The 16472-nt window shown below is 50.7% G+C and overlaps 1 protein-coding gene across 4 annotated transcripts in view; it reads right to left on the reverse strand.

The window, feature by feature from the left end:
• Positions 1-16472, reverse strand: part of LRRK1 (leucine rich repeat kinase 1) — a 142331-nt gene that overhangs the window by 34196 nt on the left and 91663 nt on the right. For all 4 annotated transcript variants that reach the window (XM_042235020.2, XM_027956999.3, XM_042235019.2 and 1 more), the window contains 9 exons: positions 15207-15433; positions 14038-14165; positions 13779-13942; positions 12450-12587; positions 11092-11204; positions 10028-10104; positions 4401-4530; positions 2983-3095; positions 2401-2615 (listed from right to left, as the gene is read on the reverse strand). In XM_042235020.2, coding sequence (XP_042090954.1) covers positions 2401-2615; positions 2983-3095; positions 4401-4530; positions 10028-10104; positions 11092-11204; positions 12450-12587; positions 13779-13942; positions 14038-14165; positions 15207-15433 — 1305 coding nt within the window. The remainder of the gene's footprint in view (positions 1-2400; positions 2616-2982; positions 3096-4400; positions 4531-10027; positions 10105-11091; positions 11205-12449; positions 12588-13778; positions 13943-14037; positions 14166-15206; positions 15434-16472) is intronic.

Consider the following 16472-nt stretch of genomic DNA (forward strand, 5'->3'; position numbering starts at 1 on the left):
GGCGCAGCTGTGGAAAAGCACCGCCCGCTCTGCTGTGCGTCTCAGGGATCAGCCGTCTGAGGGACAGAGGGGGTCCAGCCGCCCCGAGCGGTGGGCGCTGGAAGGCTGGCTCCCTCGGACGGGGTTGTCTGTGGAGCGCAGGAGGGTGCTGTCTGTGCCTGTTTCAGGTGAGGGGACGCCTGTCAGAGGAGCCTGAGGCTGACGGCAGCGCTCACAGCAAGACTGACGCTCCGTTTGAACGTGGGCAAGGCCACGCAGACGGGCCGCCGGACTGCGCCCCCGAGGGTGGCGGCAGAGGGCCCTGAGCACGCTAACAGGTCCGCTGCGGGGCTTCCGGGGAAGGCTGTGTGAACGGCGGTTTCTCTATCGCGCTATGAGGTCAGAGTCGGGCCAGAGCTGCGCTTCTTGGTGGCAAAGAATCATTCCCACCATGATGCAGCTTGGCCTCCAAAACAGTGTGCTGACCAGCTTTTTCGGTAAAAAAGATGAAAATGGACAGCTGTTCTAAGCTGGCTGAAGGCCCGGCCACACAGAGAGTTACAGAGCTGAGCGTTCACAAGATCAGGTGGCTGTCCTTCCCTGAAAAGGGTAGGCGGAAACGTGAATGATGGCAGAAAGGAAGGGGCGGGGGTCACTCCTCAAACCTCAGACAGCTATTTGCTGAAGAACAGCTGGAAAAAACAGCTGGAAGAACAGCTTAAAAAGGTAGGAGAGAATCCAGAGATTCTGGTTACTTTCAAAAACCTCTGGACATGCGTTACCTAGGTTCACCTCTGGGGTTTTCTGGGAAAGGGGGCAGTGCTGGAGTTAATCATTCGACTGTTCTGGCCCTAGTGGGCAGATCTCCACTCTAGAGAACTAGTTTCCGAGTCCGTATCTACATTCACCCACCTCACTACAACCAACTCAAATTCATTCCTGTCACGGCCGAGTAAGATTCCATCCTGTATACGTGGCACAAGCTCTTCACCCACTCATCTGTTGATGGACATCTAAGTTGCTTTACTGGCTATTGTAAACAGTGCTGCAGTGAGCTTTGCGGTATATGTATCTTTTTGAATTGTGGTTTTCTCAGGGTATATGCCCAGTAGTGGGATTGCTGGCATGGGCTTCCCTCATGGCTCAGCCTGCAATGTGGAAGAATCTGCCTGCAGTGTGGAAGACCTGGGTTCGATCCCTGGGTTGGGAAGATCCCCTAGAGAAGGGAAAGTATTCTGGCCTGGAGAATTCCATGGACTGTATAGTCCATAGGGTCGCAAAGAGTTGGACACGACTTAGCGACCTTCACTTTCACTTTTCATGGTAGTTTTATTGCTAGATTTTTGAGGACTTTCCATAACACAAGGAGCCCAACCTAGTATTCTATGTGACCTAGATGGGTGGTGGAGGGAGGCTCAAGTGGGAGGGGATATATATAAATATATATATATACACACACACACAGTTATGACTGATTCACGTTGTATGGCAGAAACCAAAACACTGTAGAGCAATTATCTTCCAATGAAAGAGATTTTTTAAGTTATAACAAAATAGACATTCAGCTTAAATGCCTAATGACTCAAATTGGATTTCTTTGACTTGCAAAGTGATTTTGTATGAAAGACTCTGCAACAAAATTGGTTTCCAGGCCATGGGGAACATCATGCAGCTTCTGGCCTCAAGGCTGCTGAGTTTTCCACAAATAACCTCCTTGCACCTGTGTCCCTGTGTGGCCACGTGTATACCACAAACACAGCAACAGGTAAGGGAGGCATCACTGGCACATGCCCATCCCTTGGGCTGGGAGAAAACAGGCTCCCTTCTCTGATTCAAGTGTAAGAGAATTCTTGCTTTTATCTGTCTCATACTGAATGGAAAACAGGATGATTAACAGGTTCATTGAAGGACTCATTTAAAATAGGGCTTAGAAACTGGACTTTTCAGAACTTGGGGTGAAAGTGGGTGTCAGTGAGGACAGGGCCTTCATTCTGGGGCTGCCTTCTCAGCCTTCCTGCTAGGGGTAGGTACTGCTGTGTCTCACTCCTATAGGAGTAGTTCATTCTCCGCCATGGGGAAGGGCCCTGTCCCAGGCCATCTGAATCACAGTCCTTGGGGTTAAAGCTGATGAGACCTGGGCACTATGGTCTTTAAAAGCTCATCAAAAAGTCTAACTGTCAGCCAGGCCTGGAACCACTGGCCTGGAACCTCAGCTCAGCTATAAGAGAGAAAATACAAGACATTTAAGAAATGATTCACTGTCCTTGGAGCTGGTTTGAAACAGTACATGATGACTCTTGCAAATATCCTGGGACTCAGACACTGGGCAGAGAAAGTCCTGGGCTCTCTGGAGAAGAGGAAGCAGGGGCCCTGGGCACGCCCTCCCTCCCACAGGGACTCTGCACGCCGATCATCCTTGACCTTGGCTCTCGAGCCAGCCGGCCTCTGCAGCTCCCACTTGGTGGTCCTGATGGTGGCCTCGCTGTGTACCACCTGGGGGGCCCTCCCCGTCTGTAAGATCTCCAGGAGGGTGGACTTGCCCTGACGCGGCGGACCCACGATGATCATCTTCAACTGCTTGCACTTCTCTGCTTTCCGCAGCTGAGCACGCAGGTAAGACAGCATCGCTTTGGGGCCTGTGCAAAACCACAGCAGGGCAGAGGAGATGCTGCTGCTGACACAGAGCAGGGAACACACTGACAGTTCTTGAGAAACAACGTTCTGTCTGAAGGAACACCTTCTGTGTATTCTAATGGGGTGAACTGAGAAGACTTTTGGGTCTATGGAGAGAAGCTGTGATACAATTCACCCCAAAAGTGAAATCGAAAAGTCAGGGCTCTAAAGACAGCATCCTAGTTCCAGAGAACTTGGCAGCACCTTCCCAAACGCGGGAGCTGCAGGGAGGCTCCATGGGTCCCCAGGAGTGTCTACTCCAGGTCCTTAGCAACTAGACTTGAGCACCTTTCCCTGGGAGGGGGGCTTGCAATGCCAAGGAAGCCCTACCTTCTTTTCTGATCTCTGCAGGCACGTTGCTGATATTCAGGTCTTCAATGTCCAACTGCCAGAGGTTGCCCAGCTGCCCCAGCTCAGGAGGGAGCTCTCGGAGGCTAGGATTGCTGAGGGCATACACACACCATGGGAAAACACACATACACCCCACAGGAGAACACACACACACACATCGCGGGAGAACACGCACACACATAACGGGAGAACACACACACATAACGGGAGAACACACACACACATCACGGGAGAACACACACACACATAACGGGAGAACACACACACACATCACGGGAGAACACACACACACCGCAGGAGAATATACACACACCACAGGAGAACACACACACACACACACTGTAGGAGAACACACACACACACACATCACAGGAGGACACACACACACACCGTGGGAGAACACACACACACACACCGTGGGAGAACACACACACCGTGGGAGAACACACACACACACACCCCAAGGGAGAACACACACACACCCCGCGGGAGAACACACACACGCCCCGTGGGAGAACACACACACCCCGCGGGAGAACACACACAGACCCCGCGGGAGAACACACACACACCGCGGGAGAACACACACACACCGCGGGAGAACACACACACACAGCAGCCTGTCGGCCTCCAGGGCCTGTGGAGGCCACTGACAATCTGTACCCCAAACCAAATATCTTGGGCCCTGATTTCAAGTGTTTCATTTAAATACTAAATCCAAAGCCTTTCCAAGTGGCCCTAGTGGTAAATGCAGGAGATGCAAGAAACGCAGGTTCAGTTCCTGGGTTGGGAAGATCCCCTGGAGCAGGAAAAGGCGAGCCACTCCAGTATTCTTGCCTAGAAAACTCCATGGACAGAGGAACCTGGCAGGCTACAGTCCATGGAGCCGCAGAGAATCAGACTGCGACTGAACACGCATGGTTTTCCAAAGCCTTTTTCCCTGGGAAGCCGGCGGCACAATGGCAGCTGTCTTCTGCGAATCCCCGTGGCTTAGAACAGGGTCCCCTCCCCCAACTTCCCCATCTCTTCGATGAATTACACTATCATAAAGATGATTACTACCTCTTCTAGACAAGGCAATGCGGCCTGAATTATTTTGCACACTGTCTGAATCCTTCAGCACTATTTGTCAGTAGATACTCAGTGAATGAAAGGATGGATGACTGAGCCACTCTTTCATTATAAATGAGTGAAATAGCAAGGAAAACATCCTTGCATAGCTACCCCTACCTCCCCCTCCCCTACCTCTTTGACTAAGTCTGGCTCTGAAAATCCAACTGCTGCTCCTTGGCATGTAGATAATGTCTCCCTGGCTCCCGTGTCCTTGGATGGTTCACACAAGGACATTCTGCCTCCTGGGCTGAGGGCCGGTGCAGCAGCGCTGGCTGCGTACTTACTTCCCCAAGTAGAGCTCTGATAAGCTCTTCAGCAGGCAAACTGAGGGCGGGACTGCATCCAGGTGGTTGTCGTTCAGACAAAGGACTTCCAAAGACTCACTCAGGAAGGCGGGAAATTCGAGTACGCACACTGCGAAGAGATGGCGAGGCAGACTGCACTGGAGGGTGATTCTGGGTCATGACAGCATGGAGGCCAGGTGGCTGCACACACTGGTACAGCCTCGAGAGGGCATTTTCACAAATCTATCAGAATGAGGCGCTCATCTCACCCACCCAGGGATTCCAATTCTAGGAAACGGTCCTAAGGACATCCCAGCATGTGCGGCAAAGACGTGAGAACAAGGACGCTCAGCGGCACAGTTTGCAGTGACAGAGGTAGAAGACAGCTTGTGTATCCACCCACAAGGAGTCGGTTAAACGAATAATGGGATTCTGTGCAATTATTACAACGCACAGGGTGGGTCTACAGGTATGGGTATGAAGAGATACACAAGAGATACTGGTAAATCAAACAAGCAAGGTGTGGAAGCAGGTATCTGAAAGCCTAAATTTGTGCACCATAAAACGTGTGCAGACATGGGAAACAGTCGCCCCCCCACGCACTTAGATATGTTATAGGCATGTGTGCACACTTATGCATGCTATATGATGGTATGTGCACACAACACACATGCCCACACGCTTACTTCTGTTACAGGAAGTTATGTGCACACACATGTTATATGCACACACACAGATACCACACATGCACATTAATATGTATACGTGTTACATGTTGTTATCAGCATGTGCGTATAAACTACAAATACACACATCACACATGTTATGTGTTATACTGCACGTCAGATACAAATGCAATTGCTACCACAGACGCGTGAAGCTCCGTAGTTCTCTCTGGAGAAGGAGGTCACTGGTGTAACTAACTGAGCAGGACCCTATGGGGCTTTCCCAGAACAGCCCTCCCCAACCACACGTCCTCTGCTCGCCTCTTGTCTGTAGAAAAACTGGGGCCTTCTAGGCTTCCCCAGCTCCAAAGAGTACTTTTCATCAGAGAAGCTGAGAAAGTACAGAAAGAAAGGAAAACAGCCAAGCAGGCCAAAATAATAATTCATCCATTAAACAAGTCAAGGAGCTTTAGTTCCTCCTCAAGGGCTATAGAGAATATTCTGAGCCATGAATGTTTTGAGCTGTTTTGCAGAGTCTGAGACCCCCGTCAGGTGGAAGCAGTTAACTGCGTGCTGTCCACAAGAACATAGACCCCAGACCGCTCAGAACCAGAAAGTTGACGCTGACTCCCGACTGCCTCACCACCAATCAGTCAGGTGAATGTCCGTGAGCTGCTCCCACCCCCACAATCCCCCTCCCTCACCGTCTTTAGAAATCTTTCCCTGAAAGCCTTTGGGGAGTTCAAGCCGGTGAGCACTAGCTGCCTGGACAGCTTGCTTGCCTAGACTACTACTACTACTACTACTAAGTTGCTTCAGTCGTGTCCGACTCTACGCGACCCCAGAGACAGCAGCCCACCAGGCTCCCCCGTCCCTGGGATTCTCCAGGCAAGAACACCGGAGTGGGTTGCCATTTCCTTCTCCAATGCATGAAAGTAAAAAGTGAAAGTGAAGTTGCTCAGTCGTGTCTGACTCTTAGCGACCCCATGGACTGCAGCCCACCAGGCTCCTCCATCCATGGGATTTCCCAGGCAAGAGGACTGGAGTGGGGTGCCATTGCCTTCTCCGGCTTGCCTAGACAAGCGCCTGCAATAAACGCACTTGCCTTCACCACGACCCAGTGTAGCTACATGGTCTTTACTGGACACGCGTGAGTGGACCCGAGTTCGGTTTGGTAACACTGGAAGACTGAATATCCACTCCACACCCTTGGGTGCAGTTCAGAAATTCTGTTTACCATATATTAATGCATATATTACTTCTTCAATTGAGAAAAAGCCAGTTAACTGAAAAAATAATAATGTGGACTTGGTTTTTATGCTTCCTAGGAACAAGTCAACTCTCTAGTACATTTAAGTGATTTCAGTAACTATGCTGGTTTTGAGGTTCCTATTAAAATTACATCAAATTTGCTGTTTCTACCGCACCAGAGGGTGTGAGTTGAGAAAGAATGTGGGGAAAGCTTGGAAACTGATAGGAATCAGAGGGTCAGATTGCAACAGAATCTCTGAAGCGCCTTCTCCTCTCTCCTGAGGCAGGGAGAATGGGGGCAGGTGAGCACCCCCCTGAGGATCCCTTTCAGCTCAAATTCAAGATAAAACAACTGCCTCAAAGCCCTCTCAGCCAGGTCTCTGCCAGACACACAAGATAGAGAAGCTGGAATTCTTTTGTGGGGCTGAAACGATGCCTCCGCCCTGGATCACAGCTCCTCCCTTAACTCTGGCTTTTCTTCACACATGTAGATGCAGTCTCAATGGTAACAGGGTAACCTGGCATCAGAGAATGTTCTGTGAGAGACGATAACAGGATACTGATATTGAAGCCTAGATAATTTGCCCAGCTAGTAACATATGAATGGGACTCAACACAGTGGCCTCTACAGAAATAAATGTGCAACAGATTCTTAAGGACAGCTTTGTACTAATCCTTGTTCTATAAGAAAAATATTCAAAAAATGTTGGTTTTTTTAAAATGAAAAAGAATGATCAACTTCACCCTGCCCTAATTTGCATGGAAAAAAAACTTCAAGAAAGACCCACTTTCTTCCCAGAGAACACGTTCTGAACACATGGCCTCTGTAGTTTCTATATTTAGTTTCACCTTGGTGTTTAAGAAGCCTCTTTAAGAAACAGACAGATGGAATAAGGGACTTGTCCTCTAAACAGAGACAACACCTGTCACAGACCTCTTGGCCTAGAATGGAAACCCTGAAAACCGGGCTGGGCAGAGAGCACAGCTTGAGGTATTTATGAACTGTAATTACTTATTCATACGTTATTTATGACTCAGCTGGTATGAATTTTACTGTAAAAATGGCCATCCAAATTATTTTTGGACAAGACCACTGCGCCAATGTGACTACTTGAATGTACATAAATCTACTTGGAGTTTTCTATCCATCTGCAAACAAGTAGAGATGATGCCTTACGCCAGGTCAACAGCCTGAGAGAACAACCCTCCTAGGAAAAGCGTCTCTCCCTTTCACCCAGGCACGGGCCTTAACTCTCTAGATAAAATCGACAAAATCACAGGGCTCTTGTTGCGTGCAGACAGCTCAGCACTCCCACCCCTGCCAGGGAGCCTCCGGAGGGGTGGGTCCTCCCCCACTCCAGCCACGCCCCTGCTGGCCACCGCAGGGCCACTTTTCAGGGCACGGTGCGTGTTTCTGCCCCGCTGGGCCCTGTGTGCCTCTGGTCTTGCACTCTGGTGGTTTCATGAAAAAGCGGCTGGTCCCCCAGGGAGTGCTGGCCCACCTTCTAAGGCGCCGGCATGGTCTGCCTTTCTGGACTAGAGACACCATTCTAGTCCACTCCAACCCCCTGGGCTTGGCCTGCCGCAGTGGGAGTGCAGCTGAGGTCCACCAGCAGCCCTTCTCCTGCCTGTCAGCCTGTTTGGGCTTCCATGAGACAAAAGAATGCTTGCTTTTCCTTCCTTCCAAGTGAAATCCTCAGGTCTGGACTCAATTTCCAAAGTCCTAAGGCTCTTTGTTTTGAAAAGGATCAGTTATGAAATTCCAAATTGCATTTCCCTAGTAGCGAGGTTCGAGGCCTTTCTGTTTCTTCCTGGGCCATCTGGACTTCCTTTCCTGTGAACTGTTTATATCCATTGCCCAGTTTCTGCCTATTGGGTTGACTTTTTAAAAAAGTCAATTTGTAAGCCGTCTTTGTATATTAGGGACTTAAGCCAGTTTATGTTGCAACAATTTTTGCTACAAATATTTCCTCTTGGTCTGTTTGCATTATGACTTTGCTTACGATGCCTTTTATTGAACAAAGTTTTCCCATTTTTTACAATGCTAAAGATTTTGCTTTTAAAAATATTACTCTTGGATTTCCCACCTCGCTTTTAAAGATCTGCCTACACACAAATTATATATTTATGCTCTTAAATGTTATTTTCTTTTTTCTTTTATGCGTCAAGCTGACATCTGCATGGAGATATTTGTAACTCATGTCAGGTGGGCACCTAGCGCTGCGTTTTCCCTTTCAGCTGGACAAGCAGTTATATCAGCACTATTTATTAAAACAATAAGACATTCTTTTTCCCACTGAATTGAAATGCCACTTGCGTCATACTAAATTCCTATTTTTGGACTCTTCTCTGTTCCACTATGATACATTCTTTTTTCAATCATATATAATCATCAAAAAAGGGCAACAGGTAGGCCGACTGTTTAGTTCACCTCCTGTAAATGTGTCTTGGCCTCTGTGGCATTGCTTATTCCCTACCTGACACCACCTACACTTAAAAAGCAGTTGTCAATATAGATCAATCAAGCTGAAGAAAAAAGTTATATTACACCTAAAATAACCTAAATATCGGTTCCATTGGACAGTATCCACAGGGATATATATGTGAGTGTTGATGGCTTTAGAATTCCTGACTTTCAGATTAAAAAAGAGGGCTGGTGATTGAATGAGAGGGACAAGCCCACACCTCTCACTGTACCTTACAGAAATGAGGAGCTAAAAGAACTTTTTTCCTAGAAATGTTCTCTGCTGAACCGGCCTTGTCATGTGGCCAGTCCCAACCCTCTAGAAAAGGTTCTGTTCCTGACGAGTCTGGAGGAAGACCTTGAGCTCCTGTATAGTCTCAGTGCAGCCAGGACAGCCTGCAGGACCCAGGACCATGGTGTTTCCACACGTGCCTCACAGGAAGCCATGATGTGGAGGAAGGATACTGCTGCCCCCAGGCCCAGGGCCGATGCTCACGGTGCTGGCCTGGCTCTCCTGCTCAACAGTCCCTGCCCACATCAGTTAGCCCTGTGCTCAGACTGAATGGGGCCCCTCACATCTGTGAGTGGGGGCCCTGACCCCCAGGGTGATGGCATTAGGAGACGAAGTCTTTGGAAGGTGACCAAGTTTAGATGAGCTCACGAGGGTGGGCCCACGATGGTGTTACTGTCCTTATAAGAAGACATCAGTGGGCTCTCTCTGCCGTAGGAGGACAAAGCAAGAAGGCAGCTGTCTGCAGGCCAGAAGAGGGCCTTCACCAGAAACTCACTGTGCACCCTGACCTTGGACTTCCAGCCTCCAAAACAGAGAAAATATATTTCTGTTGGTTAAGCCACCCAGTCAGTGGTGCTTTGCTATGGAAGCCTGAATTGAAGACACTCCGGGAGGCTCAATTTCCTCATTGGCAATATGGAAAATCATAACCCACATCATGTTGTGGTGGTTACAGAGAGACTGGCGCATGCAAGGTATCTAAGGCAGTTCTCACAGGGCAGGCCATCCACACACGGGAGCTGCTGGACTTACTGGGCTGCAAACAGGAAAGGGGGCTTCGGGACAAAGATTGGCCATCTGTGGGACACGAGCCACGGGCACAGTCAGGAGCCCGAATCAAGCACGGGCGTCTCTGGCATTCCACCGGCACCGCAGGCAAGAGGCCACCGGAGCCGTCTCCCTGCAGGGCCCCCCCTCCCCGAGCCGTCTCACCTCCCGGCGGCCACACACACACCTGCCTCCGTCCCCGAACGCTGGCGGCCTCTGGTGGTGAAAAAGGAAATGCGCTTTGTTTTAAGGATGTCTTCGTTTCTGTAGGGGAGAAACGTCCAGGTTTGAGGAAAGCATGGCAAAGACATTTCTTCTCGGGCTGTGACTATGCAATGGCATGCAGAAAGAAGGGAGAAAACACCCCCAGCAGGGCGTCGGTGCCCCTGCGGCCGATGTGTAAGCGTGGACAGCCACTGTCTGATAACTACACCAGTTGTGCTCACAAGTCTTTGGGGGGAAAAAAAAAACAAGCAGAGAAGGTGACTGGCGGTTTCCACCCCTGAGCTTTTCCGTCTCAGGCAGGGCAAGCCTGGCAGGAAGGCCCACTCCAGGGGCTGCTGCTTTTCTGTTCACCGGGGGAGCTCTCCTAGAGGGGTAAGTCCCACTGAGATGCCGCAGCGGTGGCCCTCAGCCAGTGAACTAAGGAAGCTGGTCTTCCTGAGGAGACCTTGGAGGGTACGTTTTATTCAGTCTACACATATTGGCTAGTGACTGGCAATTTGAACAGAAGGACAACTGAGGCCGATGCAGGGAGAGTCTCCAGGAGTCTTTAAAGATTGGCAACTGTAGGATATTGTGCTGGGCTGAATTGTGTCCCTCCCGCTCACGTGTTGAAGTCCTAACCCCCAGCATCTGAGAATGTGAGGTATTTGGAGACACAGCCTTTAAGCAGGTTATCCAGTTAAGATGAGGTCATGAACGTGGGCCTGGATCCAGTCAGCCTGGTGTCCTTACAAAAGAGGCGATCAGGACACAGACGGCACGGGGGAGACCGACCACGTCAGGACACGGGGTCAGCTGTCTGCATGCCGAGGAGAGGCCCCGGGAGAAACTGACCCTGCCACCACCTCCCTCTCAGGCTTCCAGCTTCCGGAACTGGGGGAGATCCATGCCTATCGTTTCAGCTGCCCGGTCAACAGCACTTTGCCGTGGTCGTTCAGCCAGCCCGCATGGATGCCATCCCACAGGTCTGTGACTGGGCTCACACATACACTGGAGAGCTCACCGGGGACAGAGACCCCTGCTTACTTGCCAAAGTGATTTCTGGAGAGATCCAGGGTTTTGAGCTGCCTGCAGGTCCACTTCTCTTGAGGTGGGAGTGCCACCAGCTGGTTTCCCTGCAACTTCAAGAACATGAGGGCCTGGGGCAGAGGGAGAGAGGGCAAAGCTGACGTCAGATTCCACAGGGGCAGGGGAACAGAAGGGAAACCAAACGGCTATAACCAGTTCACTCTCACAGGGATTCCAACAGTGAGGGCCCTCACAGAGTCTTCACACTCCTGACATCACAGCAGTAAGGGCAAATGGGACAGTTAGTAGACCCTTCCCTTCGGATCACGGTGAGGCGATTATTCCAGAATGAAAGGAATGAACTGACGCTTCTTAGAAGCGACGATTACTGTGGACCCATCCTAGGAACAGCAGAAGAGTCTGAGGCCCTGGAGGCCACAGTGCCAGCACAAGAACGGTGGGCAGAGCGTGATGGCTCCCTGGGCTGGCCCAGTGACACCCTGGGCAGGGGTCGGGTAGCAGCAGCAACACCGAGGGTGACTGCCTGGATCACAGAACCTCTGCCAGCTTGACATGGACTCCTCCGGGGTGATGGAGAGTTCCCCACCCTGGCCTGGCTCTAAGTACCAAGTGGTGACTAGGCCTCATGCTGTGCTTTCAGAGGTTCCCACTGGGCACCAAGTGGTGAATAGGACCCATGCTCTGCCTTCAGAGGTTCCCACTGGGCACCAAGCGGTGAATAGGATCCATGCTGTGCTTTCAGAGGTTCCCACTGGGCACCAAGCGGTGAATAGGATCCATGCTGCACTTTCAGAGGTTCCCACTGGGCACCAAGCGGTGAATAGGACCCATGCTCTGCCTTCAGAGGTTCCCACCAGAGCAGGAAAGACAGACAGGTCTGGGAATAGCCCTGCTGGGACACACAGCCAGGGCGCTGGTACAGGGCATTTCCTGATTTCACGCCCAGCAATTCCAGTTCTTCCGCTTCCGGGCAGGGAGCAGGGACACGACGGCAGTGCCGCCCGAACCTCATGTGCCAGCCGGGAAGGAACAGAGCCACAGAAGGTCCAAGGGGCTGTGCTTACTGTCAACATTAAAGAAAATTCTGGAAATAAAAACCCATCATCCCACTTCCTCCCAGAGCTGTTGTCATTTTGCACATTTCCTCTCAATCTTTGCACACAACCATGCATGTCTTCGGAGAAGGCAATGGCACCCCGCTCCAGCACTCTTGCCTGGAAAATCCCATGGATGGAGGAGTCTGGTGGGTTGCAGTCCATGGGGTCACTGAGAGTTGGACATGACTCAGTGACTTCACTTTCACTTTTCACTTTCATGCACTGGAGAAGGAAATAAGGTGCTATTACTTGACTTACGTCAAGCTGGAAAAGTCCCAGGGGAACTTCTTTCAGTGCGTTTTCTGAGAAGTCTACATCCTTCAGGTGGTTCTTCCAAAACACAGCCATTTTGTCTGGCAGAAACTCCAGGGCATTTTTGGATGCTTTGCAACATTTCTACGAGTATGAAAATAAAGAGAATTAATCAGCTTTTTAAAGGCCGGGGTTTCTATGAGAAAGACTTTCCAAATTTAATGTTAAAAATAAGACCATTACAAAAACCTCTGTAATAAATACAATTCAGCTAATTAAGAGGCCACAGACTATTCCTGGGCATCCCTAGTGGCTCAGCGATAAAGAACCCACTCCAATATTCTTGCCAGGAAGTCTTCATGGACAGAAGAGCCTGGTGGGCTACAGTCCATGGGATCAAAAAGAGTCAGACTCGACCGAAGCAACTGAGCACATACGTATGCAGACTATCCTGCCCTGTTTTCCTGTCCTTGCTCCAGGGAACGGGTGGGAAAGTTTTCCTGGGGAGACCAAGGTGGCTCGTGGTCTTTTCCCTTCCCCCAGGACGCCTGGCCCATTGTCCTTGAAAATAATGGGACAATTCAGGACAGTGTTCTGAAGAGGAGCCTACACCCCACACACATATATATTTAAACTAGAAATATTAATATTCAGTTCAGTTCAGTCGCTCAGTCGTGTCTGACTCTTTGCGACCCCATGAATCGCAGCACGCCAGGCCTCCCTGTGCATCACCAATTCCCGGAGTTCACTCAGACTCACGTCCATCAAGTCAGTGATGCTATCCAGCCATCTCATCCTCTGTCGTCCCCTTCTCCTCCTGCCCCCAATCCCTCCCAGCATCAGTCTTTTCCAATGAGTCAACTTTAGGAATGGAGAATTTCCATATTTGCTGTTAAAAATAACAGCAAGAAAACACAAATATACTTTATGCTGGCCCATCCATTTTAACAGGCAAACTTGCCAAGAAACAAAACCACCATTTGAAGGGGAGTGCTATGCGTGCAGACTACGCCTTCTCTCCTTCATTCTTATTTTATGGCTGTCCTAAGGGAATGGCCTCACGTTTTTGGACAGAACTCGACCCCGGCCATTCCGTTTCCAAGCTGTAGCTGTGGAAAGTCTCGTAGGTGCTATGGTGCCAATCTCAAACCCAAAGCTGGGGGGTCTGGCTCTCAGGTGAGTTACCAGCCTGAGACCCTCAGCTGCAAGATGCCGAGTGACAGACACGCTCATCTATAACACGGTGCAGCTCTGCACACCGAGGGGAGGAGCACGGTGCACCCTCAGCTCTGCGGGACTGACCGCTCCCTTCACGGTTTCTGGCAAGTTACTAACCAAAGGGCAAGCCCAGGCATCTGGAAATGCCTTCAGGTTATTTCTGGAGACGTTTAGACAACTGAGCGATTTGAAAGAATGGAGGAAAAGTGCAGGGAGTTCTGTCAGTTTGTTGTCAGAAACATCGAGCTCCTGTAGCTTCCGTAAACCAATCCAGTTCGTGGCTAGGAGAAAATAAGAGAGGACGAATTGGTAAAAAAAATATCCCAGTCAAGAAGAAAATGACAAAGTATATCAGGTTACTGATGATGAAACATACCACTCTCTTCCTCAAACAATTTTTCCAAATAGTTTTTTGAAGCCGTCAGTTTTTGAAGTTTCGAGAGATGCAGGAATCCTGGTGGGAGGTGGGACAGCTTGTTGCTGGAAATGTCAATTTCCAGTAGCCTGTAGTTGGGAAAGTCAAGGCATCAGAAGCAAGCCGTGGTCATGTACTTCTCTGTAAACATGTTTCTTTGTCTCCTGGCACAGGATAAGGAAGGTGCACTGAAACACCAATGTGATTTCTGTTAATTGTGTTACTGTCGCTGTGTCGTCTGCAGAAAAAGACCAGAGCTCTCTTTGGTGGGTCCGGGTCTCATGGACCAGTAGGGATGTAACCTTTTTCACGTATGTGATAACAGAACAAGCTGGTGTCCCGAAGCTACTGAAAGTCCAGAGAGCAGTGCTTTGTAACCTTTTGGACTCTCGGCTCTGCCCCGGTTAAGGACCCCCCACTCCATGGCACTTAATTTTTTGTACAGGGCTTCTTTCCCACGAGTTACTGCTGACCCTACGCTCTTATCAACAGTCTTTTCTTCACTTCACTTAGAGCCTTAGCTTTTGAAATCAGCTCATGTCCCATACGGAACGAGGGCTTACAGACATGATCATCAGTACATCAGGGAAGGGAAGGTCCTTCCCTTCCCTGTGCAGCCTCATCGGTGGGCCTGGGTGTCTTGCAAGGCCTCCCAGAAAAAGAGACAGGAGCTGCCCACACTGTCAGACCATGGCCAGAGTCCTGTGCAGTTAACTGCTTCTTAGAGGCCCTGCTCACTTTCCTTGGGAGGTAGGCCAAAAGCTGGAGTGTCTGGGCCCCATGGCCTCCACCAGCCCCCTTCCTCTGATGCCTGCCTGCAGGACCAAGACTGGGCATCGTGGGCCGGCCGGCCTGCATTGCTGCAAAGAGCAGTGGACACGTGGGCCAGACAAACCACCCTGGCAGAACTCTCTGTGTTCACGTGGATAGCAGGCCAGGACCTTGTGCCCAAGAGCTTGCTAAAGGCATGCACAACTTCCTTCTCATTTTAGCTGAAAATCTGTTTCCAAAGCACCAGCTACAATCAGGCAGCACCACGGCAGGAAACAGATGCTGCAGGCAGAGGGTGTGGGGGCAGCCAGGCTCCCATGGCGAAGGCCCCCCACCGGGGCCGCGGGGCAGGAGCCCACCTGGAACAGATGATTTCATCTGATGACTGCACGCTGGGCAGCTCCCCCAGGTGGTTGTCCGAGAGGTTCAGCTTCCGGAGGTTGATGAGGCCCCAGGGGACGACCGAGGGGAGGGACGCCAGGCAGTTGGCAGAAAGATCCAGCTCTGTGATCTGGCAGGAGATGTCGATGAGCCAGTCCAGATCCACCCAGGGCAGCTTGAGGTGGGACCATTTCACACGAAGAGCCTGGGTGGAGAAATGGGCAAAGCACACGCCAGTGGCAAACCCAGGGCTCACGCAGACTTGGAATAAAGCAATGGTTTATCCAAGTGTGAGTCTGTCTGCTCATCTCAGCAGAGTCCTGAGAGATCGGGAGAACTGGGAGCACGTCGTCACTTGGGGGCACCTGTATCCTCGAGGGAATCTCTGCAGACACAGCAACGCCCTCTCCAGACTCGAGAGGGAGCACGTGGGCTTTGCGTCACCTCTGAGAGGGCTGATCACAGCCAGGAGGGACACTCAGCAGGAATAGCCCCTGCTCTGTGCAGAAGAGGCCACCCCAACTTGGAAGACCCTCCCCAGCCTGCAGAAGAAGGCGGAGACCCAAACCTGGGTCTTCTCCCTTCAGGTCACTCTTCCCCACGATTAGGGCAAGAAGCGCCTGTGTGTGCTCACACCATGTGGGGTGCTTTGTGGATGCACCATTTCCAGAGTGAGCGACAACACACAGGCAACGGCCAGACACCACATGCGAAGAAGAGGACTTTGACCCGCAACCTGCAGCAGTCTACCAGGACACTAATAACCCCCTCATCTAAACTGGAAGCAGGGACAAAGCTAGGGAAGCGGTTACTTCTCAGTCGAGTCCCGGACGTTTGGGACCAACTGTTACAGAAGTTACCCTGTAGCTTCCTGGACTGTTACTAGGCGTTGCAGTGAGTCAGGGGTGGGGCCTGGTATTTGGCATTTCCTGCAAGCTCCCGGGTGATGCCAGAGCTGCTGGTCTAAGGAACACACTCTGGAAAGGAAGAGACTGAACTTGACCTAGAGTTTGACTCATTCTATTTAAAGAAATAAAGTATAAATTATATGATCCTTTCTTTCAGGTGAGAAGGGTTCTCTAGCCCTAGGCTAAGACAACTGCTATGACTAATTAGGGAAAGTCAAACATGCTCCCCCAACCAGTTATGAAGGATGCCCCCTTCTAGGTCACTGCTTCCAGCTTGCCCACCAACCACCACCAGACAGGGCACACCCGATGGCTTGCCCTTGTCCGTGATAAAGC

The sequence above is a fragment of the Ovis aries genome, chromosome 18 (assembly GCF_016772045.2).
Source record: "Ovis aries strain OAR_USU_Benz2616 breed Rambouillet chromosome 18, ARS-UI_Ramb_v3.0, whole genome shotgun sequence".
NCBI lineage: Eukaryota > Metazoa > Chordata > Mammalia > Artiodactyla > Bovidae > Ovis > Ovis aries.